At 33.9% G+C, this 27,347-nt stretch overlaps 1 protein-coding gene across 1 annotated transcript in view; it reads left to right on the forward strand.

Moving 5' to 3' along the window:
* Nucleotides 1-27,347, forward strand: part of EYS (eyes shut homolog) — a 401,433-nt gene that overhangs the window by 256,028 nt on the left and 118,058 nt on the right. Inside the window, exon 6 of the mRNA XM_074310593.1 lies at nt 2,391-2,563. Coding sequence (XP_074166694.1) covers nt 2,391-2,563 — 173 coding nt within the window. The remainder of the gene's footprint in view (nt 1-2,390; nt 2,564-27,347) is intronic.

Consider the following 27,347-nt stretch of genomic DNA (forward strand, 5'->3'; position numbering starts at 1 on the left):
GTTTTGTTTTTGTGTTTTGGGATAAGGGATAAGTCTGTGATGAGAATGTTTTCTGGAGAAAACCTCTCTAGGGTTCAGTGCAGCTGAAGCTAAGTAATTTGCAGAAAGTAGGGGAATTCTAAAATGTTTATAGCAGTTCTCTATGGTGGCAAAGAACTTGAAATTGCAGAGATGCCCATCAATTGGGGAATGGCTGAGCAAGTTGTAGTATATTTTTGTGATGGAATCTTACTGTGCTATCTAAGATGATGAGCTTCAATGGTTTTAGAAAAATATGGAAAGACTTGCATGAAATAATGAAAAGCAAAATAAGCAGAATCAAAACAATGCTGTAACATTTTAGTAACAGCAATCTTGTTTTAAGAATGACTTTGAATGAATAAGTTATTTTGTCTATTATAAATGTCCAAATCAGCTATGAAGATAAATGAAGACAACCTGCATCCAGAGAAAGAATTGATAAATAGAAGTATGTAAAGAAGAATTTTACAAATACTACAACTATTTATGCCTAATTAAGCCATCTTAAAATTGGGGTTGAGGGAGGGGAAGAAAGAAGAAAAGAAAAGAAATTTTTGCACAATAATTTGTTGTATATTGCAAAGAAACAGCAAGTTGTACATGGTAAATTTGAAGTTTTTGAATGTAATTTGAATGTAATCATATTTTTATTGTACTATGTTAGAAAAATGCTTATTTTATTCCATGAATTAATAAGAATTTTTAAAAGAAAGATATAAAAATTACTTTAGGTCACCAAAAAATAAAAAAAGAAAAGAAAAGAAAGGAGTAAACAGTAGAGGCAGGATTTAAACTCAGTCTTTGGATTCCAGAGTCTTTTCTGAGAGTAGGTTTGATAGAAGAAAACAGATGAATGATGTCACATCATTAGGTTTTTAAAGGGAATAGATAATTCCCCTCATCAAAGAAAGGGAGATTTGGTACAGAATGGCAAGGATAGAAATATTTAAAAATAAATAACTAACTTGATTACCTTCCTTACATATATAGGGTCCTAATTTCTGACTTTGGTGTGAAGATGAAACTTATATGTATCAATCAGACATGCTTGCATGTCTGGACAGCATATATTTCTGCTTATTTAACTTTGGGCAAGTCGTATAACTTAATTGATCTCTGTTTAGTCATATGTAAAATAAGGGAACCAAGTGAGAACTTTGTGAAGTTCCTTTATATCTCAAAATCTTTGATCCTATGACTTGGGCAAAATTAATAGTTTGAAGAAAAAGCAGAGAAGGAGCTACTATTCTCCCTTCCTGAGAAATTATTCACTCATCAGAGCAGAGAGTGCTTTTTTCTGCACTATACCTATAATATAACAGCTACTGCAGAGGACATAAAAAGACATGCTTTCAGCAAGTGTACAATGCAGTCATTACAGCTCCCCACTGTGTCCTTCATCAAGCATTACTAGAAGTCCTACACTTAACAGAGCACGGATTTCTCCCTTAATATAGGAAGCTTATTTTGAGTTTAAAATCCTCTGTTTTGAAATCAAAAACAAGAGTCCTTTTTTGGTGGCTATTTGAAGCATTCCACTAAAGCAACACCACAAATATTTAATGAGAAGGCCTAGAAGAATCACCTAGTGTGAAACCAAAAGAGGGATAAATTAAAAAGTAAAAGTGAATAGCTTCTAAAATAAGGCCTGTGACCTCAGATAATCTATAAAGTGTCTAATCTGTTTCTAGAATGAAGGGCATAACTAAGAAGAATATATCAAAACAAATGGTGAGGATAGAGTGGGATATAACTTTGTTTTAATTAGAATACAAATAGGATGTTTTCTTAAAATAAAAGTACTTAACCTAGGAACCATAAAGTTTTTTAGATTAGGTTTGGTTTCAACTTTTTTAGTATTTGATAACTATATTTCCATATAATTTATTTTCTTTATAAACCTATGTGTTTTATATTCTTCATTTAAAAATATTATTGTGAGAAGAGGTCCTTAGGCATAATCAGATAGCCAGAAGGTCCATGACATAAAACAAGTTAAAAAGTATTGTCTTAAAACAATAAGAGAATGGTAGAGAGAAGGTGCTGAGAAGGAGGAGGCAGGGAAGAAGGGAAAGAAGAAATAAAAAAAGAGAAATGGAGATTTGACAGTTCAGAGTCAGGAAAATCTAAGTTCAAATCCTATCTTTATCATTTACAGGTTTTGTGACTCTATGTAAGTCATTTAAGCTCTCAGAGGCCCAAACAATTCCCCAAGACTTTATGCTGTGAGTTGCTAATATAAATTGGTAGAAGAAATTTCCTCACTGGACATTATACTAATAAGATCACAGATCACATGGGGGGAAAAAACTTAATTGTAAGACATTGTCTACTTTCTATTAAATTTTTATTTCTTTCCCTCCTTCCAGTGACACTGAAAACTGGCATTGTGAATGCCCGCAGCTCTACTCAGGAAAGCTATGCCAATTTACAACTTGTGGAAACAACCCATGCAGAAATGGTGCTACATGTTTTCCAAAATCAAATAGAGATGCTGTCTGCCTCTGTCCCTATGGACGCTCTGGACTCCTCTGCACTGATGGTAAGTACAGTGTAAATACTAAAACCAGAAACTCTTTATGTATGCAATCAGCAGAGACTGAAAAAATGAAAAGAAGATGGTTGGCTAATAAAGAATATCAACTTCCTCTGATCAAAGATGACAAAGTCTCTGCTCTTTCCTTGTTCCTTTTTAAGTAAGAATAGTCAAGATCCATTAGTGAGAGTTTTATATGAACAGGTGTTTCTTGTGCATATCAAGCAAGTAAGAAAGGAAGCAATAAGCATTTTCCCTAAAGTAGTTCTGTGTGAAGTCTCTGTGGATTTTTTTTCCCCTCAATCTCAGAGTTGAAACCAAGGAAAGACAAAAGTAGTACATAAAATTAACTGAACAATTTCACATCTTTTAGCAATGTAAAACAATTAAATGTGGGGAAAATTTCATCTTTTGTGTTCAAAGGTGGTACTACTCTTGATGCTAATACCTGTTAATATTTAAATCACCAAATTGTTCCAGTGTCTCTCTGTAAATAAGCCAAGTATATGAAAATGAAACCTTAAAAAAATAGTTACTCATAGAATTGTTTTCAATATAAACTTTTATACCCTGGTAGGTTTAATGCATGATTCAATATGTTATGCATAACTTTCCAAGATTATATCTCTTAAGTAAAACAAGAGATGTCATAATAGAGAAAAAGTAATCACCATAATTTATAATAGATTCCACTAATATATGACTCAGGAATAACTTTTTGATTGAGAAGTAGCATGCACTCTCATTTCTTCCACTATATCTTTCTTCCTGACTTCTGCAAAGTGAGCCTTGCTAGCCCAAAGTCCTCAATAGTATATGCTTTCCTCCTCCTTTGGAAGAGATGATTCCTGGCATAGTAAGCAGTTCTCTATTTCCTATTCTCTGTTTTGTCAGATATCTAGAAAAAAAAAAAAGGATTAAGAACTTAAGTTCTGAATAGTTGTAAAATCCTTGTCTACAGGATGTAATGAGACTGAAACAGAATTAATGTATAATTGATGATGTTTCCAATTCTTAAAATTATATCCATCTGTCTTGTTTCTCCAGAATATTAAAAATATTAATTCCTCTTCATAAAATTACTTTGATTTCATTTTGCATTTACTAGATACACACACACACACACACACACATACACACATACACAGACACACACATATACACACACAGTTTCCCCTGATAAAACATTAGTTTATAGAAATCAGAGACTGTTTTATTTTTGCATCTATATCTCCAGTGTCTAGCACAATGCCTGGCACTAAGTGGGCTTTAATAAATGTTTGTGGATTGATTGATTAGTTGATGTGGCACTAAACATATGGAAAGACTTTATGTAGTATAAAGCTAGAACACATGATTTGGAGGCTTTGCCATTTATTGGAGATGTGTTGCTAAGAAAATCACTGAGACTCTTTAAATCTTAGTATCTCCACCTATAAAATGAGAACAATAAAACTTGCAATATTACCTACAGAGTTGTTTTGAGGAAACTACTTTGTCAATTCTAAAATGCTATATAAATCTGTTGTTACTATTTTATATCCTGCACAAAATGAAGTAAACAAGTCATTTCTGCCTGTTAACAGCTCCTCTTTTTAAGTCAGCCAATGCTCATATGATCAACAAAAAGAAAAGAATATATAATCAACTGAACTGAACTAATATTTAAAATAATCTATACAAATAAAAGGTATTCCATGATCATATGTATTTGCAAGACTGGAGGTAAAAAAGAACAGCAATTGTAAGAGTAGCTACTATATCTTGCAAAACCTGAGTTTTTTTATTTTCAGTTTAAAAAAACTAGAATTTCTTGTTTAGATATGGTAGAATTCTTGGAAATTAAATTAAAATTTTCCAATTAGTTATAATTCATAATTCACAGGATATAGAGTTTGAAGATGCCTAAAGGGAGAAAATAGATTCATAAAACAATACATAGACAAACTATAAATGGATCACACCCTTGATTCTAAGCATGGGGAACAATGTGAATAAATAGCATATAACAAGAATGTCAAGATTCCCTCTACAGCTAAAGCATTAAATATCTGCAAAAGGGAGCAGGGAAAATGGTTAAGATCAAGAAGCAGTAGTCTAAAGCATTAAAATTATTAAAATGGAAATCTAGGGTGACACAGATAGATAAGAGAGAATAAACAGAGCTTGATTATTGATTAGAATGTTTGGATGCTGGAATGCTAAAGAATGAGAGAGGAGAAATCCAAAAAGATTCCTTATTTTATCTTTCTATGAATGTCTTTTAGTCAGTTTATCTTATGCTCAAGACTGGCTTCTCTGAAGGGAAAAAGTTTGCAGAAGCATCAATGCTTAGATTCACAATTCTTTCAAGAACTGAACTAAAGGGTCTATTGGTTCTTCTGGGAAAGGGATTGGAAAGAAGATATAAGGAGAGAAATTTTCATTATCCCTTTTAAAAGTACTCTGTGACCTATAATTGCAAAATAATTTTTAATTTTTTAAATTTCATGATACTTCTCAAGATGATTAGAGACAATCGAAGAGACTACAGAACTAGGGTCACAAATTGATGCTCAAGGAAGATGGATTATCACCAGCATGTTTAAGGCAGCTTAATGTCATGCTGGCATTTTGTAATGGCAAACTTCAAGTACATGGAATTTTCTGTCATGTAAGCTCATAACTCTTTTGATATTATTCTGTTCTGTTATTATCCAGCTTTCTCTCCTTAATTCAACAGCTGTTACATCTACTGGCTTTTCTTTTATCCTCAGTGTCCCTGATCTCCTAAATCCTACATTTTCAAACCTCTAGTTACAAAGTATTGAAAGATTAGTCCCAAATCCAAGCAGAGGGAAAGGATATAAGGGATACTGTGACAAGAGAAAAAATGTAGGGTAGTAGTTTCTCCTGCTTGTCAGGAGAAAGAAGACTTTTGACTTGCCTCCTTTTTCTGTTCACTGAAGTGCAGAGTTACCATTCCTTGTACCCAGTGGGGAAGCAAGCACTGACTGCCTGTCTCATCATTGTTTTTTTCAACATCAGTTACAATGCACAGAGGAAAATGTATGACTGACATAGAAAAAAGCTATACTTGAAAAAATGCATTTAAGTGAATGCTGAAATATTCTTCAAAACAGCCTTGAAGTCTCCTGTTTTCTTCACTCACTGAAATACTGAATTAATTTCTTTTATTCCTAATCTCTACAAAGTGACAGTATCCAAAAAGCAAGGTCAATATAATTTGTTCGGTTTTTTGTGCATGACAGATTATTTTTGAAACTTTCTGTCTATTTAATCATGTTGGCAATATCTGCTGATTACTCAATAATTAGACTTATAAATGCTTACACATTCATTACATGCAGCTTTTCTTTGTGGAGGACAGTTTCTTACTACCAGTGGCAGGGGATAAACAGCTTTATCTATCAATAGATAGATGACAGCTAGTTAAATAATTAAGCATCAAAAAAAAAAAAAAAAGAAGAAGAAGAAGAAGAAGGTTTTTGCCTATATAAATTTTATCATTAAATGTTATGATGAATGAATTAAATTATTTTAACTATACATTCTGATTCTCATCCCTTCATGAGTTAATAACTTCTGTTCATCATCAGAGTCATATAATCTTGCCTCCAGGCAGACTTGTCAAATTGTGAGAAATAGTGATCAAAATTTACCACAAATTGTGTGGTCACTGTCATGTTCTTATTAGCCAGACAACTCCTGTACTAAGATGATATACTGGACTTAATTCCTCTGAAATACTTTCTTCAGGTGTAATAACAACCTCCTATTCAGTTTGACTCAGAGGACTATTAATAGGATCACAGGGACTGCATGTAAAAGCACTCTGAAAACAATAAAACATCATATACATTATGAAAGGTAGCAGTATTATTGTTAGGTGTCTCAATGTAGAGTGCTCTGTACCTGGAAATGGGAGGACCTGAGTTTGTTGGGGGAATTCATTAACCTACAGTAATGCTAAGATACTTCCAGAGAATAATTCCTCCTAACTTGGTCCTCTTCACTGGAAGTCAATAAATCAGAAAGCAAGTCCAGAAGATAAAAAGGTTTACTCAACATCAGTAGCTCAGAAGCATTTGCTAAGTGGATAGCAATGCTAAACAAAGGGAGATGTACACATATAGAGAGTTTTATATATCCTTAAGGTAGTATTATCAGTGGCAAAAATAAGTCTATCAAGCTGCCCAACCACTTTCCTTATTTGGGAGGTAGAGTAATAGGAGCAAGATGTCAGGTGCTTTTGGAGAGAATGTGTTAACCTTGGGGTTAGAACATATTAACCTTGGGGTCTTAGGAGTTCCAAAGATCAGGTTTTTCCAGTGAGATACTGATTTTCTCTAAGGCTAGTCTTATCAAAATATCCTGGAGCAGGAAATCTCTTATATAGTACAGACCTCTTTCCAGAGAGAAATCAGTAAAGCTCATCCTGTTGTTGCCAAACCAAAGATCTCTATTTATACAACTATAGAGCTGTTTCTTACACCTCTGAAGTTAGTTTTCTGGGAAGATGTTTCCCCAAAACTCACAATATTTAGGTTTTAGCCATTCCCTCCAAAATTTAAAATAGTTTCAGATATTTAATGGCTATGTGACCCTAAGCAAGTCACCTAACTTCAGTCTGCCTCAATTTCTTCATATGTACAATAGATGTGATTATAATATCTATTCCCTAAGATTGTTGAGAGAACAAAATGAGATGATATTCATTAAAAGCATTTAAAATGCCATATAAATGGCAAGTCTTATTATTTTTATTACAACCATTACTCGGGGGGAAAAAAAAAACTAGGGGCAGCTAGGTGGTGTAGTGGACTGAGCACCAGCCTTGAAATCAGGAGGACCCTAGTTCAAATTTAACTTCAGAAACTTAACACTTCCTAGCTGTGTGACCCTGGGCAAGTCACTTAACCCCAATTGCCTCAGAAAAAAAAAAAAAAAAGGCTAACCAAAATAGTAGCCAATGGATAGAGGGCATTGTGAAAGAATACTGGACTTAGAATCAAGAAAGATGAGTTCAAAATACACTTCCATAGTTTACTAGTCATGTAATCTATGTAAATAACATAGCCTCTCTGAGGCTCAGTCCCCTTATCTGTAAAATGAGTATAATAATATTTTAATATCTACCTTTCAGGAAATGTTGTGGAGATCAAATGAGGTAATATTTTTAAACCTTAATGCATTAAATAAAGGCCAATTTGGCAATGGGATTCAATCATAGATATTCAATTCCTAGAAATTTGAAAGAACAGGGACAATATTCTCTGAGTTTAACTGAGCTTGGAAAAGTCTTGAGACTTCACAATAATTTTAAGGCTTGCAAAGAACTAAACATTAAAGGATTCTCCACCAATTGAGAAATGGCGAAACATATTTTGACATATTAATGTAATAGAATAGTATTGTGCCATAAGAAATTACAAAAAAGACAATTGCAGAGAAACTGATGCAGTGCTAGTGGTGTGGGAATTGGGGTGGAGAATGCCCTCTGGTCCAATGCAAAAGAATTCACAAACCCAAAAGTCTGAGGCAAAAGGAAATTTTATTGACACTGAGAATCCAGTTTTGCTAGAAAGACAGACTTCTCAGTGGCAAGGTCCTGTCAGAGAAATAACAAAGGCTAACACTGAGAAGAAGATATCTTCACAGCGGCAGGAGTCCTGGCAGTCAGCCTTGCCAAGAAGAGAGCTTCATTGGAAAAGCAAATTCCTGTTTTGGACTTCTACAGAGATTTGGAGTTCAGAATTGTCTTTTATTAGCAGTCTGAAGTTAGGGCTTCCATTTAAAATTGAATGAGAATGCCTCAATGTTGTCAATGCTCCTAGGCCTAGATTTTCAGTTGAAAAGAAAGTACTTATCTTAGAATTTCAAGACACTCAATAGGAATATCAGGTCTGAGATCGCTAACTGAATAAGACCACTTAAGTTCGGGAGTGGTCCCAGGTAATCTTCAACTCAATAGAGGGTGCAATTAGTCCCTGCCAAGATTTCCAACTGAATGAAACCACTTAAGAGTGTTTTGTCTGGGAAAGGTATGCTTTAACCAGGAGAAAGCTTGAGACCCCAATCTCCCTTCTTTCACAGATTAAAGGGGACACAGTTTCAGGGTTCTCCCCCATCAAAACCTTGTAAGGCATATAAAATGATGTAGAAAAAAGTGAGTGGAACCAGGAGAATAATTTATATTTTACTGAAAACAACTAAAGTATAATTTTGAAAGATTTTAAAAGTCTGATCAATTATGATTCTACTAACCCAATGAGAAAGAATGCTACCCATATACAGGCAGAAGTGATTGAGTAAATATACAGAATGAGGCACACCTTTTGGGGAAGAGCCAATGGAGACATTGTTTTGCTATGCATATTTGTTAAGAACAAAAAAGATGGAGGAAGCTTTCTTTGAAAAATAGATCCGTGGGAAAGAGAAAATAAAATACATTCTCAATAATTGAGTAATACATTAATTTAATTTTAAAATAACTTTTAAGACATTTCCTGAGATTCAGATTAACTTGAGATACTCTCATAATATAAAACTGACATTTCTGAAATACTTTAGAACTTATTACAAATGAGATCACATATAATGTCATTTAAACTTTGAACAACTCTATGAAATAGTAGAATAGTAGAATACAATTCTAAGTATATTTTACAAATCAGGAAGGTTGGGGCACAAAGATCTTAACCAAGACCACATATTTCATGTCAGGGAAGAATACAAACCCAAACCTTTCTGCCCTCAAAACCATCACTCCATGATATCATGAAGCCAGTTCCTATAGATATTGGAAAGGATTCACCAATACCAGAGTCCCTTGGGAACCATTCTACATTGTGCTCAAGTTCCCCAGAAATAATCCAGGCTTAGAGTTTAAAAGTGCCCTTTCCCTTTCTTAGCATAGCCTTCTCTGAGGTGGCTATCCTATTTCCCAGCATTAAAGCTTATTTTTGATTAAGAGTTTCAAGCAAAAGGGATAGATAATCCATGAAAATGAAATTCTCTTTCCAGAAGATTACTGTGGCATATTGATTTTTGCCAACCATGCACTGAAACCTGCCCTGCCACTGTATTCACCCTCTTGATTCACCAGAGAATTTCATTGTGTCAGTCTGTCAATCTAGGACCTTTCACCAATAGTAAATGTACTCTTCTAGAAATGAATACTGTCAGGTCCTACCATACCCATCAGGTTATGCTTGGTCAATTTGAGAGCTACACTAATGAGATTTATTCAGTTCTCCAAGCAATGCAGGCCACAAACAAACTTGCTATATATAAGTAGTTCTCCCCAGAATTAGAAAATTGATTAGTACCTGGGCAAATATGTGTGACAGTCCAAGTATAAAGTTAAAGCATTTTATGAAATGTCTAGAGACTGCTTGGAACAGGTGATATAAAAATTCAGTTTAGACTCTAAGCATAATATAAAATACTAAGAATGTTTTAATAATACTAGTAACAATTCTACTAATAATAACTAATATAATAGTATTTGCATTTATATTATTATTTAAAGTTTTTAAATAAAAAATAAATATGATGGTTTTATCCTCACAATGACCCTAGAGAATAGGTGTTCCTATTATCCTCATCTTACAGATTAGTAAACTAGGACAGATAGAAAGAGGTTAAGTAACTTATCCAGGATCACACAGCTAGTAAGTGTCTGAGGATTTGAATTCTAGTCTTCCTAACTGCAAATACAGTTTTATATCTATTCTGCCACTTAGATGCCATTGTTATGAGGTTGCTAAATACTCAGAAAAAGGATTTAAATGTCAATGTCCCTAAGTAATAAAATGTTTTGCTGGTAATCCTCTAACCATTCACCTACCTAAAGTGTAAAACAAACCTAATTTAAATCACAAATTTAGAGACAGAAAAGATCTTAGGAACTGTATAGTTCCACCTGTTCACTTTATATGGATGAAAGTGAATGGCTTTGTTTTACAGATAATGTAATTGATGGCCACAGAGTTTAAATAATTTATCCAAGGACACATAGGCAATCAACATTAGACCCATTTTTATCATAATAACCTGAGCTCAAACTTAATGATTTTTAATAATATGATATCAATAGCACTGGATCCTCTGATTACAAATTCACTTGTTTTTCTTTTAATCACATTCTTAAAAAACAATAATGATGATGATGATGATGATAATGATATTAACATTTTGTGTTGCACTCTGAAGTTTCCACAGCACTTCTTATATATTATCGTATTTGATCCTAGCAGTAACCTTGTGAGACATAAGTATTATCATCCCCATTTTGCAGATGAGGAAACTGACTCAAAGTAGTTATAACATCCTAGTAATTCATATTCTAACCTAAATTTCTATTATTCCAAATAAATCACAAGATTATGAATTTAGACCTGAATGAGGAATTTGAAGACCAGATAGTACAATACTTTATTTTACAGATAGAGAAAATAGGCCCAGAGAGGCTAGAAAGCATAGCATATTTAAAGTCATAAAAGTAGCAACAGAGTAGATATTTGAATCCAGGTAATCTGACTCCAAAACCAATGTTCTTTCCTGTGTACAACTGTTGTGCCACAGTCTCCTTGAGCTGTTCTACCTCAGTTTCCCTGCACTAGTTTCCCTCATTGTCCTGACTGAGTTTCCATGAATTGTTCTATCTCAGTTTCCTTAACTGTCCTGCCTCAGTCCCCTAAGTCATAAAACCCCCCTGGTTCTTTAAGACTGAGGACCATTTGCTCTAAGGTTATAAATTGTCAATGGGAGATGAGGAGCAGATCAGACTTCCTGACTCCTAGCTCCTTCTGCCCCCAAGAATTTATGACACTGCCCCTCTAAAATATTCCAAAAGATAAGACTATCTCGGATACTTCACTGACATCTTTAATTCTGCTATTCAAACATCCTGACTCTGGCTTTTAGTAAAAGTTTATAACTTCCCCCTATCCTGATTTTCCCGTTCTTTTTCCTTCCCTTTGTCTAAAGAGCTATAAAAGTGTTTATCGTTCCCCCATTCAGGACTGGATACTTTGAGATGAGAGTCCTGTCCAGTCAATTAAACTCTCCAATTAATAAAATATTTAAAAAAACTCTCTAATCTCTATCTTGCCTCAGTTTCTCCGGCATTACACAACAGTTGCCAGTGGAAACTACTTGTGCTGCTTTTATTCTGTTTTTCAGTGTCATCAAAGCAAAGTTTTTAACCACCCAAATGTCTGCAAAATGGGTTCATTATTTTATTCTTCCCATTTTGTATTGTCCGTCATTTTGACATTTCCATTACTATTAATTAGTCCTCCTCTAAAGTGTATCAGCATTGAAGTTAATTTCAAATTCAAATTTTTCTCAATGTTTAGAATGGGTTTATTTTTATATTTATTAGAAAAGTTTGCCCAAATGCCCTTTAAGAGATATGTACATTAACATTTAAATAGCTGTTTACATAATAAAAGAAAAAATACATTTACAAGTTATAGTTGATAGTATAAATGTCTATAATTTTGACAAGAGAGAGGTAAAAGAGAAGATAAAGAAATCAAGGACTAAGTTTGAGCCTTGCTTCTGATTCATACTGGCTATGGGACTTTGGGTATGTCAAGTAACTCTCCAGAACTGCAAGTTACAGATGAGCTGCTATGCTCCATTGGCAGAAGGAGTTTCCACATGGGAAGTACTTTATACCAATAAAATTACACATTCAAAACCCTATGTACCTTAAAATTATAGCAGAAAATGTTGTTAGATTTTGTCTGTTTTTAATAAAAATAATTACAAATTTTTATATATAATAAAATAAAGAAGCCCTTTTATATAATAAAATAAAGAGGCCCCTTAACCCTGTGCTTCTTTAAACCACTAAAAATAATTGTCCAGCTTGATAATCTCAACAAAAATAACTGTTCACTTCACTGAAAATTATTTAAGGTTGAATATTCAACACTGAATTAATAGTATCTCAGAATTAATTAATTAATATTATCTCAATTAATTAATATTATCTCTGAATTAATAGTATCTCAGAATTAATTAATTTCTGAGAGAAAGGAATTCAGTGGTTCTGTGTTCCAAACCTGTGCCTGAGGTATATCCCTTGAGGCACTCTACTAGATCTTTCCTTTCATATTTAATTGACCTTTCAGTGATTATTCTCTAAGTCTGGTCATTTAAGCAATATTATCAAATAGTCCAGCTCTCTCCATTTTGTAAACAATGATTTAACTTTTTCAACTATTTTGTTGAACTTTAAGTATACTGTGTCTCCATCATTTTCCTGAAATGACAATCATATAACCTTGTCAAAAAGAGAAATGGTAGCCTGGCATTGATGAAGTACAGAAGTACAAAAGTGCTAACGCCCTAAAATATATATTGGGATGTCAGGATTCTCTCATATGGCCGATCAAATGTTGGAGAGAGGGGGTTTGGACATCCAAAATATTTTGGGATTTAGGCCTATGTTGCCAGATATCCCAAAAAAATTGTAGGCTTAGACTATCTTCAAATCAAGAAACAAAAATTTTATTATTACTCCATTGATTGACAAGATTAAATTCCAAAAGGGAGTCATAGCATTATTATGTTATTAATACAAGGGGAAAGACATAAGCTAAGTTCCCTACTGAAATCACAATTAACCATGGGCAAAACACCATTTAGGTGGACAAAATTATCTTGCTGCCATAAGGCAGGTGGTTCCTAATGAACCCACAAAGAATTGGGGGATTATGCCATTCCACTGACATGATGGGCTAAACCTAAAGGAATTTACCATCCTAAGAGGAGTTAGTGGGTTATTGGGATACAGGTAGGTTCTTATATAGGAGAGAAATGAGATGGCTATCATGACTTGGCCTTTGACAAGATACAATTAATTATAGTTTGTTTAGGAATTGAACTAGGACTTCAATCACGTTTTACTGCAAAAGAGACCTAATCAAAATCAAAAAGAGATAATCTAAAAGTGTTCCTTCCTATTTGCCTCGGGGAATGGCTTATTGCTGATAGTATTCAGTAATTCAGGTCCTCTCCAGTTAATACCCCTTCTTATGACTTGCTCAGCTATGAAAGCCTGCTCTTTGTTGGGATTTTTTTTTGGGATCACCTATTCTTGATAAAAAAAAAAAAAAAAAAAAAAAAAAAAAAAATACTATCTTCTTCTGATTATTGCTTCCCCTCCTAAAGGTTTATTCTGTATTATTAAAAATAAGAAAAATTTTGCCATAAATTGAAGACGAGTTCCTCAATACTTCAAAACCTTCCCCATTGTCCAAAACGTCAGTGACTCAGTCATAATTACTACAATTGCAATAGGATTAGTGGAAGTGCAGAGAGTTGAGGTGTGGGAATCCCCTTCTGGTCAGTGCAAGTCCTTTGTGAAAGAATTCACGAACCTGAAAAGTTTTAAGTGGCAAAAAGGGAAGTTTATTGTTGGATGAGAAGTCAGTAGCAAGTTCCTAGCAGAGAAATAAAAGGTTTTGCACTGAGAAGAGGCTCTCTTCACAGTGGGCAAGACTCTTGACAAGCAGTTACACCAAGGGAAGGCATAGTCCTGCTTTGGACATTCTGCAAAGAAATGAGTTTAAAATTGCCCTTTAATAGGAAATCTGAGGCTCAGGTTTCAGGTTGAAAAGAAAGCCAAAGCCCACCCAGGCCCAGATCTCCAATTGAATAAAAATCATTTTGAAGGCTTTTCCCCAGAATTTGCCTGGGGATCTGGCTATCAAAGGGAGGGGTTGATTTGCCTTAAAAAGGCCCAGCTTGAGAAATATGCTCTGTCACACATAGACTCTATGGAGCCTTCTTTTACAGATCAAAAGGGGACACAATTTCAGAGTGATAATTTTACAGATTAAAAGGAACACAGTTTCACACACACCCCCCACTCTGCTCAATTGCATTCAATACCAGATGACTTGAAACAGAGCCGTAGCTAGTCATTTTGCCACCTGAGGCAAATTATACCAAATAAATACTGAAATCAATCATAGGAGGCAAAAGAGCCTGACATTAGCCTCCATAGAAAGCCTATATTATATTGATGATTTCACCATTCAGGGGGAGGAACATTCAGATAGGGGATGATCTCACCTGGTGAGGATAGAAAAGTACATATGTCATCTTTAAATGTTCCCCAAAATTAGTCTTGCTGACTAATTTTTATATTGTTGAAAGAGTGAAAATGCTATCAAAATATAAATGCAACCTATTTTTAAATTACATAATCTTTTATTTTAAATTGTGTACTCTCTAAATTTCTCTCATCCTACATACAAGTCCAGGTCATCATGCCCTAGTTTTTTCTTTGACTCAATGAGCTTTTACAGAGGAAAGCTAGGTGTTCTTTTATGAAGTCCTCCTTTGTCTTGGGTTTCAACTCAGTGATAACCAATTTTGTTTTTTCCTTCCCTGTCCAAAAGTCATTCTTCTTGACAATGAAAACAAAACCAAAATAAGAGTTAAGTACTTTCTTTTTGTCATATGTTATCAACCTATCAAGCCTGGGCAATAGTCCTATTTTTTCTTTTATCTTCCTCATGCCTACAGCACAGTTTTAAAGCCCTTTTTTGTTTTCCTTCTTGTTCCTTGTCAGCCATAGCTCATTGTGAGCTACAATGCAGCTTCTGACACTATTCTTATAAAATCGTTATTCTCTTTTGTATTAATGCTCCTAACCTGTCCTTATCTCTATTTTCTTTTTAAATCTAAGTTGGTCATTGAGTCTCTTATGCATCTATCTCTTTAGACAGTTCTATGTCAATCTCTTTAGACAGTTCTCCATTTTCTTAGAAATTTTTTGTTTGCGTGATCAGAATTTTATTTATTCTTCTTGTACCAAATTCCATTGTAGAATTATAGGTCATAGGCTCTTTCTTTCCTCTGAACCCCTTGAAATATGTTCTCATAAAAACTAAGGCACATATTATACTATGACCTCTCCTTTATTATGAATTTGAACTTTGTATAATTTGTCCATTATTCCCATCATTTTTATTTCAGGAACCAGATTTTTTTCCCCTGAGGCAATTGGGGTTAAGTGACCTGCCCAGGGTCACACAGCTAAGAAGTGTTAAGTGTCTGAGATCACATTTGAACTCAGGTCCTCCTGACCTCAGGACTGTTGCTGTATCCACTTCACCACCTAGCTGCCCTAGGAGACAGATTTTTCTTATGAGTCACAAATCAGGCCCAGAAAAACAATTCCCTTTGTTGATTCCTCATTCTTTTAACAAAATAAATTATAAGTAAGCCAGGGATTTAAGTTTTTCAGTTATTTGAAGTTCTCCATCACTTCTATATCATTTCTTCATTTTAAGTTTATAATTAGCCTCATTGACTTTTCAGAGTTTCTGAACTAACCCCACTCCCTCTAGAGCATTGATTTAGCAGAACAATAGATTTGATTAAAACAAATTTCCAGATCCTTATTTTATGTGAAAACTGAGAGAAATAGACAAAAAGATAGAAGATGCTTTAATCTACTGGGACAGGTTAGTAGTACAGTGGATAGAGCATTGTTTTAGAGCACTTACTAATTGTGTGATCCTGGAAAAGTCACAACCCTGCTTGCCTCAGGGGGAAAAAAAAGATCAGTCAACCAACCACAAGTTTAGAACCTGTTCTATTATTAAAATTATGCTGAGTATTATAGTGTATCTTGTCTCAAAAGTCAAAAGCAAATAACAGTAATAAAATTTTAAATTCTAGTTTCATCTGGGAATTTTGTTGGTATTTCAAATCATAACCATAAAAATTTAGCTGCAAAAGGAAATTTTAAAAATAGTATCCTATATCAGAATAATAGGCTCATTTGACTCAAAATGCCAAATGTGAGACCTGAACAAGAATACCTAAGGGAATGGAATTAAGAGTCCTTGGGTTTATAATACTAAGTGGAGTGTATTAGAAGTATTACTAACTTCAATTTGGACTTTTCCAGTAAAAATGGCTTTCTATTCATTTCTGGAATTAAGGATTTAGGAAGTAAAGAATGTATTTGAATATCTGAAAACAAACTTAAATTGTATCTGCATGCAAATTGATCCATTATCACATATTCCAAATTAACTGTCAATATTTGTTTTCTCTAGGCTATAAAAAGTTTAGCAAATAAAAGTCTATTTTAATAGCTTAGATTTAATTGTATGCATATTGCTCTTAAGGCTCTCATGAGTATGTTGGAAATCAATTAACCCTTTCATTCTGCTATGCTGACAGGCAATGTGACAAAGTAGATGGAGAGCTGGTTTTTGAGTCTTGAAGGTCTGAGTTTAAGTTACACATAAGATACATAAAGGTTTGTGACTCTGGACTCTGAGTACCCTCAGATAACATCCAAAACTATTCATTGTAGAATAGTATTACAGAAGGAAATAGAAAAGGAATCAGTTGTGGTTGGATAATTAATTTTTAAAATTATAGGTCCTCTAAGTCTTTCTGGATATTACATGAAGTAGAGACCTGGAAATTGATTTTAATCAGCTCGACTATTTTGACCAGTAAATTCAATTATTTATTGTCATCAAGTGACTTCTTCTCGGATGCCTCATTATAATATTCAAAAGCTTTGCCAGTATAGCACGAACTTTGGTAGCTTTTACCAATCTGGGAAGGCTTTAGTTTCTTGTGCCACAGTTCTCTTTTAAATGTCCTGACCCAATTTCCCTAATTGTCCTATTCAGTTACTCTGCCTCGGGTTATAATCATTCCCTCTTAATGTTAGGATTAAGGTCTTATATCTTAGACCTTAGGCTATAGTCATTCCCTCTTAATGTTGGATGGGATAAAGGTCTTATATCTTAGACCTTAGGCCATAGTCATTCCCTCTTAATGTTGGATGAGACAATGGTCTTTATCCATTTTAGACATCATTAGAATATCAGGAGCCTCTCCAGTATCTCCCTCCATAATGCCTGCCTCCATTATGTCATCCTTATCCTAGGTCCTCACCCTATTAGGTCATCCCCATCCAGGTACCTCCCCCATTATGTCATTGTTCTTGTTACCCTATAAAAGAATCTTGTTATTGGACATTCAGGGCTGGATTCTTTGAGATAATAGTCTCATTCAGCCCTGGGACCAGCCATGGATCCATTTGGTCCCAGTAAATCTCTCTCATTTAATAAATTATTGAATTGTTCTCTAATCTCTATGTTACTCAGTTTCTGGCATTACAAGTTTAGGACTCCGTAGCAACATAATGTCTGCTTTCCAAAGACTATCCAAACTAAGGATCATCAAAAGAAGTTGAATATAAAGTGATAAATTGTACAGGCTATAATGGCATACCAAATATGCAACCAGCCTGATTCTGCAGTGACAATGATTAGAAAAGAGCATAGAAAGCAATAAAATTTACATAGTTCTTAGAACCTTTTCAAGCATTAATTGGATTGTCAGCAGTCTTGGCTAGATTTAAGTCAAACTCCCAACTTTTCTACTTACTACTTCTCTTATCTCAATATGAAATATAGAGATATATGAAATATTTTACTTTTCTGGGCCTGTCTCTTCAATTGAAAAAATGAAAGAATTAGATTAATTGAAATCTAAGTTTCTTGTAAACATAAGGACTATGCTGATTACTATGGAATTGATTCACTATTAGAGGAATTGAATGAAATCCTTATTGACATTCCCTCTAACAATGAAACTATAAAACATGAAATTACAGCTAATAACTAGGTTGGATTGCATTTTCTCACATCCAAGAAGTAAATAAATGTGATGAATTAGTTACATCTTTAATCCAAAAACAAGAAATGTCATTTTATGGTATTCTTGATTACCTACCCTTGAAATGCTGATTATAGCTGTAAGGAAACCAGGAGTCATGAAAATAAATGCCAACATCCAGTATAAAACATAGAGAAATTCTATGAAGAATTTAATAAGATACTCAAAAAAAAAAAAAAAAAAAGACAACATATCCCTTGGTACTTGGTCCCTTCAACGTGAAAGTGATTACAAGGTGTATGAAAAATATTATGTTAGCAAATATAGTTATGATGAGGAGTAAATGAGGAGTAAATTGTGGTCTAAACAAAGATGGGTCAGTTCCTTTTCTCTCTTTCCTTCCTTCCCCAAAGTAACCAATGGCGGGTTCGGCACCAAAGGAATTTGCTACTTACTGCTGTATGGAAACAGTCTTTATTGATTAGATTGGAAACACCGGAGAGCCAGTGGGCAAAATGGCTGCATGGTACAAGGCCATTTGCAAAGAGAAGATCCCCGAGTTCTCTCTTTTATGCAGTGATGTAAATAAGATAAGGACTCTCTTGTTATCTTTTGGGGACAGACAGAAGTCTCTTCCCAAAAAGGAATTTCCTGATGCCATTTGGTCAATCCAAGCAGATTAGAATGGGGGCTGTAAAACCCTGGCCATCTCAGATAGCCCAAACTAGTTTGACCAGATCTTGTATCAAAGGTCCAAGTCCCAAATGGAATTGGAGATCAAACAAGGAATACCAAGGGGCTATCGCCCTCAACAGTTCAAAATCAAAAAATAAAAAACCCAGAGGAAATCAGTAACAAAAAAGAATAGCTCCATATTCAGCAAAATATCTATAGCAGCACTTTTTGGGATAACAAAGAATTGAAGGGAGGGAAAGTAGATCACATCTTTCTGGTCACACAGTAGACTAAGTAGTATTAAAATATAAGCTCTTGATCCAATGTTTATTGATTTTGTAAAAGCATCTGACTATGTAAAATAATGTACATTCCTATAGGCCTACCTTAGTCACACACACACACACACACACACACACACACACAAACACACTCACAAAACTACATTACAGAATACTCTGTTATAATTAGTATAACCTTGTTCTATCATTTGCTGTGTTTTGACACCACACAGAGTATAAAACTGAAAATCACATGTTCACTAAATTATTTGCTGATGTCATAGAAGATGTTATTCATGGAATAAAAAAAAAAAAAAAAGGTTAAAAATGTTGAAGTTCTTCTAGTAATCCCCAAACTGCTTATGGCATTTTGCTAATTGCATTGAGCTAAGGAATACTACATAGCCTCCTAAGTGAAACTTACTGACTCATTAAAAAAATTTATTTCATCCACTTTTGAAAAATAAATTCTTTAAAAATGTATATTATTAGACTATGCATCTTAATGAACCTCTCATTTTTACTTTATGAATATATGAATATTAGGCAAATAAATATCTTGAAAAGGTACTGCAATGGATAATAGGATGGACCAAAGTTAAATATTATGAAATTTGTTTTTTATTACCTTTTAGAATATTCCCATTTTTTTGTGGATCTCACACTGAGTACAATCACAAAATTCCATGTCATTAATATCAATATCACCTTACTGATTATATGTGGATGTGAATAAGAAAAGTTAAAATTATCTGTTATCAAAAATAAAACAAAAAAACTGAAAAATAGACCATATTTCCAAAACACATTACCAAATTATTACCATTATCATTATTAATTTTTATTATTATTACTTTTAATTTTTATTTATAATTATTGTTTCTTATTATTTTATTATTAATAATTATAATTATTACCATATTACAAAACATGATCTGCATGTAAAACATTTTAAAATATATTATCAAGGCCATCTATAACCAGAAAATTAGGTGATAGGGACTCACCTAAACTCTCCTTTGAACCCTTCAAATACCTTTAAATAAATTTTAGAGTATCAGAACTCACAAAAATATAGAGCAGAACAATTTTCCAGCCTGAGACAACTTTAAAAGTTAGCAGGAAAGGTCTGTTGCACCAGTGGAATGGTGAATTAGCAATGGTATGAGCAGTAACAGTGGTGGCAGTGGCTTTAACCTACTGATGATCCCCGTTGCAGTGTTGATTCACAGTCCCAGGATGAGTAGGAACATTAGCACTCAAGAACTTATAGCCAAAGTGATCAGGAACCCCCCCTCACAGTGCCAGGGCAGAAAAAAGTGTTTGTGATCATAGACCAGAGCATAGGCCAAGAGAATAGTAATCATACTTCTCCTTGGACCGTATCACCCTAGAAGAACTGAAAATGTATAGGTCCTTAGAAAGACCTCTGAAAGCAGCTATACAAAACCCCTAAAGATTGAGACGTTACACCCTCCACCCTGGAAACAGAGCCCGCCTTTAACAAAGAGTTAAAAGCTGAGTAATAGATTGGGGAAATGAGCAAACAACAGGAAAAAAGATTCTGGCTATACAAAGTTAATCAAAACAAACACTCAGAAGAAGATAACAAAGTCAAAGCTCCTGCATCCAAAGTGTCCAAGAAAATTAAGAATTGGTACTCTAAAAGGATCTTAAAATCAAGTAAGAGAAGTAGAGGAAAAATTGGGAAAAGAAATGAGAGTGATGCAGAAGAAAGTACATAAAGCTCATGAGGAGAAGAATGTCTCAAAAAACAAAATGGTCAAAGAGGTACAAAAGCTCACTGAGGAAAATAATTCCTTAAAAATTAAAATTGAGTAAATGGAAGATAATGAGTTTATGAAAAATCAAGAAACAATAAAACAAAAACAAAAGAATGAAAAAAATAGAAAACAATGTGAAATATCTCACTGGAAAAACAACTGACCTGGAAAATAGATCCAAGAGAGATAATTTTTAAATTATTGGCCTACCTGAAATCCATGATCAAAAAAAAGAACATAGACATATTTTTTCAAGAAAGTATCAAGGAAAACTGTCCTGATATTCTAAAGCTAGAGGATAAAATAGAAATTGAAAGATCCTATCAATCACCTCCTGAATCTTCCCAGGAATATTATAGCCAAATTCTAGAATTCTGAAATCAAGGAGAAAATATCACAAGCATCCAGAAATTTAAGTACAATGGAGCCACATTCAAGATAACACAAGATTTAGCATCTTCTTCTTAAAAGGATCAGGGAACTTGGAATATGACATTCCAGAGAGCAATAGAGCTAGCATTACAACTAAGAATTACTTACCCAGCAAAACTAAGTATAATCCTTTAGGGGGAAAAGTAGATAATGAATTAGAGGACTTTCAAGCATTCATGATGAAAAGACCAGAGCTGAACAGAAAATTTAACTTTCAAATACTAAGGGTTAAATTATTCAAATCATAAGGGGTTAATCAGGAAAGGGAAATCATAAGGAATTTAAAGTTAATCTGTTTACATTCCTTCTTGGAAGGATGATACTTGTAACTCAATAGAACTTTCTCATTATTGTGGCATTTAGAAGGGATATATAAATACAGAGGACTCAGATATAAATTGAATATGAAGGGATTAAGAGGTGAGAAAGAAATGTACTGGGAGAAAGGGAAAGGGAGAAGTGGAAATTTTTCTGCCAAAAAAGAGACAAGGAAAAGCTTTTATCATAGAGGGGAAGAGGGGGAAAGAAAGGGGACTGAGTGAACCTTAATCTCATCAGAATTAGTTCAAAGAGGAAATAACATACACACTCAATATGGAGATGTAAATCTATTTTATCCTGGAGAACAGTAGAAGAGGAAAGGAATAAGAGAAGAGGGCACAGTGAGAGAAGAGAGGGCATGGTGGAGAAGGGGGTGGTCAGAAGCAAAACACTTGAGGAGGGAGAGAGTGAAAGGAGAGAGAGAAGAGAATAAATAGGAAATGGTCAAATACAGTAAGCAATAGTAATTGTGAGAAGAATTTTGAAGTTTCTCTGATAAGACCTCATTTCCCAAATACATAAGGAACGGAGCCAAATTTATAAAAAAATAAGAACCATTTCCCAGTTGATCAATGATTAAATGATATGAATTATGTCCAAAACACTATAAAGTCATGCATACTCTGACCTAACAATATCACTATTAGGCATGTATCCCAAAAGAGGTTTAAAAAAAAAAAAAAAAAAAAAAAAAAAAAAAAAAGACCTATATGTACAAAAATATTTACAGCAGCTTTTTCTCTCAAGGCAAAGACTTGGAAATTGAGGGAATACCCATCAACTAGGAAATGGTTAAGTAAACTGTGGTATGTGATTGTGATGGAATACTATTGTGGGATTCTCTCAGAAAAATCTAGAAAGTCCTCCATGAGCTCATATAAAATGAAATGTACTGTAATAGCAATGTTATGGGATGAGTAGCTGTGAATAACTGCGATATTTAATAATAAAATGATTCAAGATTACTCTGAAAGACTTATGATGAAAAATACTATCATACCCAGAGAAAGAACCGATTGTGTCTGAATACGGATTGAAGCATATTTTTTTAACTTTCTTTTTTTCAAGGTTTTTTTTTTTTTTTTTGGTGGGGGGTGTTAGGTTTTCTTTCACAACATGTCTTTATAGAAGTGTTTTGAATGATTTTTTCTCTCTTTTCTTTTTTTAATTTTAATTTTTTTTTATTTTATAATTATAACTTTTTCATTTTTATGTATGGGTAATTTTTTTACAATATTACTCACTTCTGTTCCGAATTTTCCCCTCCTTCCCTCCATCCCCTCCCCTAGATGGCAGGGATTCTCATACATATTAAATATGTTATAGTATATCCTAGCAGAACTGAATTCCTTGTTGCACAAGAAGAATTGGATTCAGAAGGTAAAAACAACCTGGGAAGAAAAACAAAAATGCAAATAGTTTACACTCATTTCCCAGTGTTCCTTCTTTGGGTGTAGCTGTTTCTGTCCATCATTGATCAACTGGAATTAGATCTTCTCTATGTTGAAGATATCCATTTCTATCAGAATATGTCTTCATACAGTATTGTTGTTGAAGTGCATAATGATCTCCTGGTTCTGCTCATTTCACTCAGCATGTTTTGAATGATTTTATATGTGCCTTCTCAATGGGGGACGGGGGAGAAAGAATGGGAGAGAATCTGGAACTCAAAGTTTTAAAAACAAATGTTAAAATTGTTTGGCATACAATTGGGAAAAAGAAAATATTTAAATGGAAAAGAAATTATCAAGAAAAAAAGAATGAATGTCAACATAGAAAACTAAAATATAATTTTCATTAAGATTACTAGAGAAAGTGTTTCCATATGTTAGGTGATTCTTCTATGTGAGATATGTAGGAAGACATAAATAGCAATTATAAAATGTGAAAAGAAATTTATATTAGCATGAATGGAAGTATACCCATTGACAATTTAAGTAATTAAGTAAATAGAATTCTTCTTCCTCACATATTATACTAACTTCATAAAAATTTAAATGAAATCTTAACAGTTTCTCTTTGTTCATTTCATAGCCCCTGGCTTTAGGGGGCTATGCTAGCTAATATTTTATTAGACAAGCTAATATCACAAGGTATGTCATTAAGGAAAAGGTAGAACATGATAATTTAGAGTCAAAATCTAAGCAGTGTTAGTAATTAATGCAAAAACCAAGATTGATAACCTAACTAAATCTCAGCTCTGCTACTTGCTACCAGTTAAATCAATTGAACTTTCTAGGTCTCAAATTCCTCTCCTAAAAATAAAAAGGCATACTAGATAATATTCATGGTCTCTTTCAACTATAAAGTCTATGATCTTATGAGGGGGTTAAGTTTGATTAAATTCAATCCCCTAAACCTTAACAGAAATTCCTTCTGTGGAATTTAGGCTAGGATTCAATCAAGCTTAAAGTGCAGCTCTACTGGGACTAGCAAGTCATAGTTAGTCAACAAGAAATCAGGTGCTTATTTTTAACTAGCTGTGTGTACCCACACCTCATACCTCCATGGGATTGTTGGGTGCCAGCACAGCTACAGATCAGTGGATACCTAACTCCAGGGGAAGAAAATTTATAATTGGAGTGAGTGTTTGTTACTCCACTGTAGTTCTGAGATTGTCACCTTCCCAGTTCAGGTTGAGCGCCTAGTTGACAACAGACTCCAAAGGACCATTTCTTTAAGTAGCCCAACACAAGCATTCAAAGATGCTAAGTAGAAATGTGATTAGCAAAAAAAAAAAAAAAAAAAAAAAACCTTTTCAAATTGTGTTCAAATTTCCATTCTTTGATCCTTGATGATTTTGGTTTCTTCCTAATCATCTATATTACTGAAATCTTAATATCTGCCCAACAGGATCTATTCTATTTTAATGTATTTTACCTTTAAAAAAAAAACCTCTGTGTATTAACATTTTTATAAATATAAATTGATTTCTATATAATTTTTATTTAGCATATAGTGAGAACTTAAATATTTTATTCTTTAATTCATATAATTTTCATTTCTTCCCTTCATTTTATATCTGCTATTTGTCACTTTAATATTGACAATCTTTTACTAATGGTTTTTAAAGTTGACACATCATGGTAAAAATGGTAGTATAAGTAATCTTTTCTCCATTGTATATATGTGGAAACTAAAGCTTAGAAAGCTCAAAGTTTCAATCTTATGACGCTTTACTGGTAGGTTTGATATTTGAAGCCATTTTTCTAACACCAAGTCTAGTGTTCTCTCTCTCTCTCTCTCTCTCTCTCTCTCTCTCTCTCTCTCTCTCTCTCTCTCTCTCTCTCTTAATTAAAATATTTTATTTTACAAAACCTATTGCGTGGGTAATTTTTTAATATTGACCCTTGCAAAACTTTCTGTTCTAAACTTTTCCCTCCTGCCCTTCCTCCCCTACCCTAGATGGCAGGTAGTCCAATACATGTTAAATATGTTAAAATATATGCTAAATCCAATATATGTATACATATTTATACAGTTATCTTGCTGCACAAGAAAATTGAATCTAGTAATGTTGAGGGCAGTAGCCCTTGATATTCCTTGTTTGATCTCCAACTTCATTTGGGACTTGGACCTTGGATACAAGATCTGGTCAAACTAGTTTGGGCTATCTGAGCTGGCCAGGGTTTTACAGCCCCTATTCTAATCTGCTCAGATAGACCAAATGGCATCAGGGAAGAGACTTCTGTCTGTCCCCAAAAGATAACAAGAGAATCCCTATCTTATTTACATCACTCTCCAGAACCTCCTTACATCACTGTATCTGAATGATTGTGTTCTTGTATAAAACAGAGTCCTCAAAAATCTATTCTTTGCAAAATTGGCCTTGTACCATGCAGCCATTTTGCCCACCGGCTCTCCGGTGTTTCCAATCTAATCAATAAAGACTATGTTTCCATACAGCAGTAAGTAGCAAATTCATTTGCTGCCGACCCCGCCCTTGGTTACTTTGGGGAAGGAAGGAGAGAGAGAAAAGGAACTGACCCATCTCGGTTTAGAACCTCAGTTTACTCCTCATCAGAAAGAAAAAAAAAAAACTGAGAAAGAAAAAAATGCAAGCAAACATCAACAGAAAGCATGAAAATGCTATATTGTAGTCCATACTCAGTTCCCCAGGCCTCTCTCTGGGTGTAAATGGCTCTTCATCACTGAACAATTGGAACTGGTGTGAATCATCTCATTGTTGAAAATAGCCACATCCATCAGAATTGATCATTATATAATCTTATTTTGTATAATGATCTCCTGGTTCTGCTCATTTTAGTCAGCATCAGTTCATGTAAGTCTCTCCAAGACTCTCTGAAATCATCCTCTGAAATGGTCGTTTCTTATAGAACAATAATATTCTTTAATATTCATATACCATAACTTAGTCAGCCATTCTCCAATTGATGGGCATCCACTCAGTTTCTAGTTTTTTGCCACTACACAGAGAGTTGCCACAAACATGTTTGCACATACAGGTGCCTTTCCCTTCTTTAAGATCTCTTTGGGATATAAGCCCAATAGAAACACTGCTGGATCAAAGGATATATACAGTTTGGTAACTTTTTGAGCATAGTTCAAAATCACTCTCCAAAATGGCTGGATGTATTTACAATTCCACCAACAATGTATCAGTGTCCCTGTTTTCCTACATCCTTTCCAACATTTAGCATTATCTTTCCCTGTCATCCTAGCCAATCTTACAGGTGTATAGTGGTGTCTCAGAGTGGTTTTAATTTGCATTTCTATGATTAATAATGACTTGGAGCATCTTTTCACATGGCTAGAAATAGTTTCAATTTCTTCATCTGAGAATTGTCTGTTCATATCCTTTGACCATTTATCAATTGGAGAATGGCTTGAATATTTTGGAAATGAGGCCTTTATCAAAACCTTTGATTGGAGAATGGCTGAATAAATTATGGTATATGAATGTTATGGAAAATTATTGTTCTGTAAGAAATGACTGACATGATGATTTCAGAAAAGCCTGGAGAGACTTACATGAACTGATGCTGAGTGAAATGAGCAGGATCAGGAGATCATTATATACTTCAACAACAATTCTATATGATGATCAATTCTGATGGATGAGGCCATCTTCAACAATGAGATGAACCAAATCAGTTCCAATAGAGCAGTAATGAACTGAACCAGCTACACTTAGCGAAAGATCTCTAGGAGATGACTATGAACCACTACATAGAATTCCCAATCCTTCTGTTTTGTCCGCCTGCATTTTTGATTTCCTTCACAAACTAATTGTACACTATTTCAAAGTCTGATTCTTTTTGTACAGCAAAACAAACGTTTGGACATGTATACATATGTTGTATTTAACTTATACTTTAACATATTTAATATGTATTGGTCAACCTGCCATCTGGTGGGGGGAGGGAGGAGGAAAATTAAAACAAAAGGTTTGGCAATTGTCAATGTTGTAAAATTATCCATGCATATATCTGGTAAATTGAATTTTGTTGTTTATAATGATCTTAATTAAAATATATAATATAATATAATGATCGTAATTAAAATTGTTTCTTGGGAATCTGATTGGTATAGCACTAAATAAATAGATTAGGGAGTATTGTCATCTTTATTATATTCACTTGATCTATCCAAGAG

Source organism: Sminthopsis crassicaudata, chromosome 4 (genome assembly GCF_048593235.1).
Source record: "Sminthopsis crassicaudata isolate SCR6 chromosome 4, ASM4859323v1, whole genome shotgun sequence".
NCBI classification, from domain to species: domain Eukaryota; kingdom Metazoa; phylum Chordata; class Mammalia; order Dasyuromorphia; family Dasyuridae; genus Sminthopsis; species Sminthopsis crassicaudata.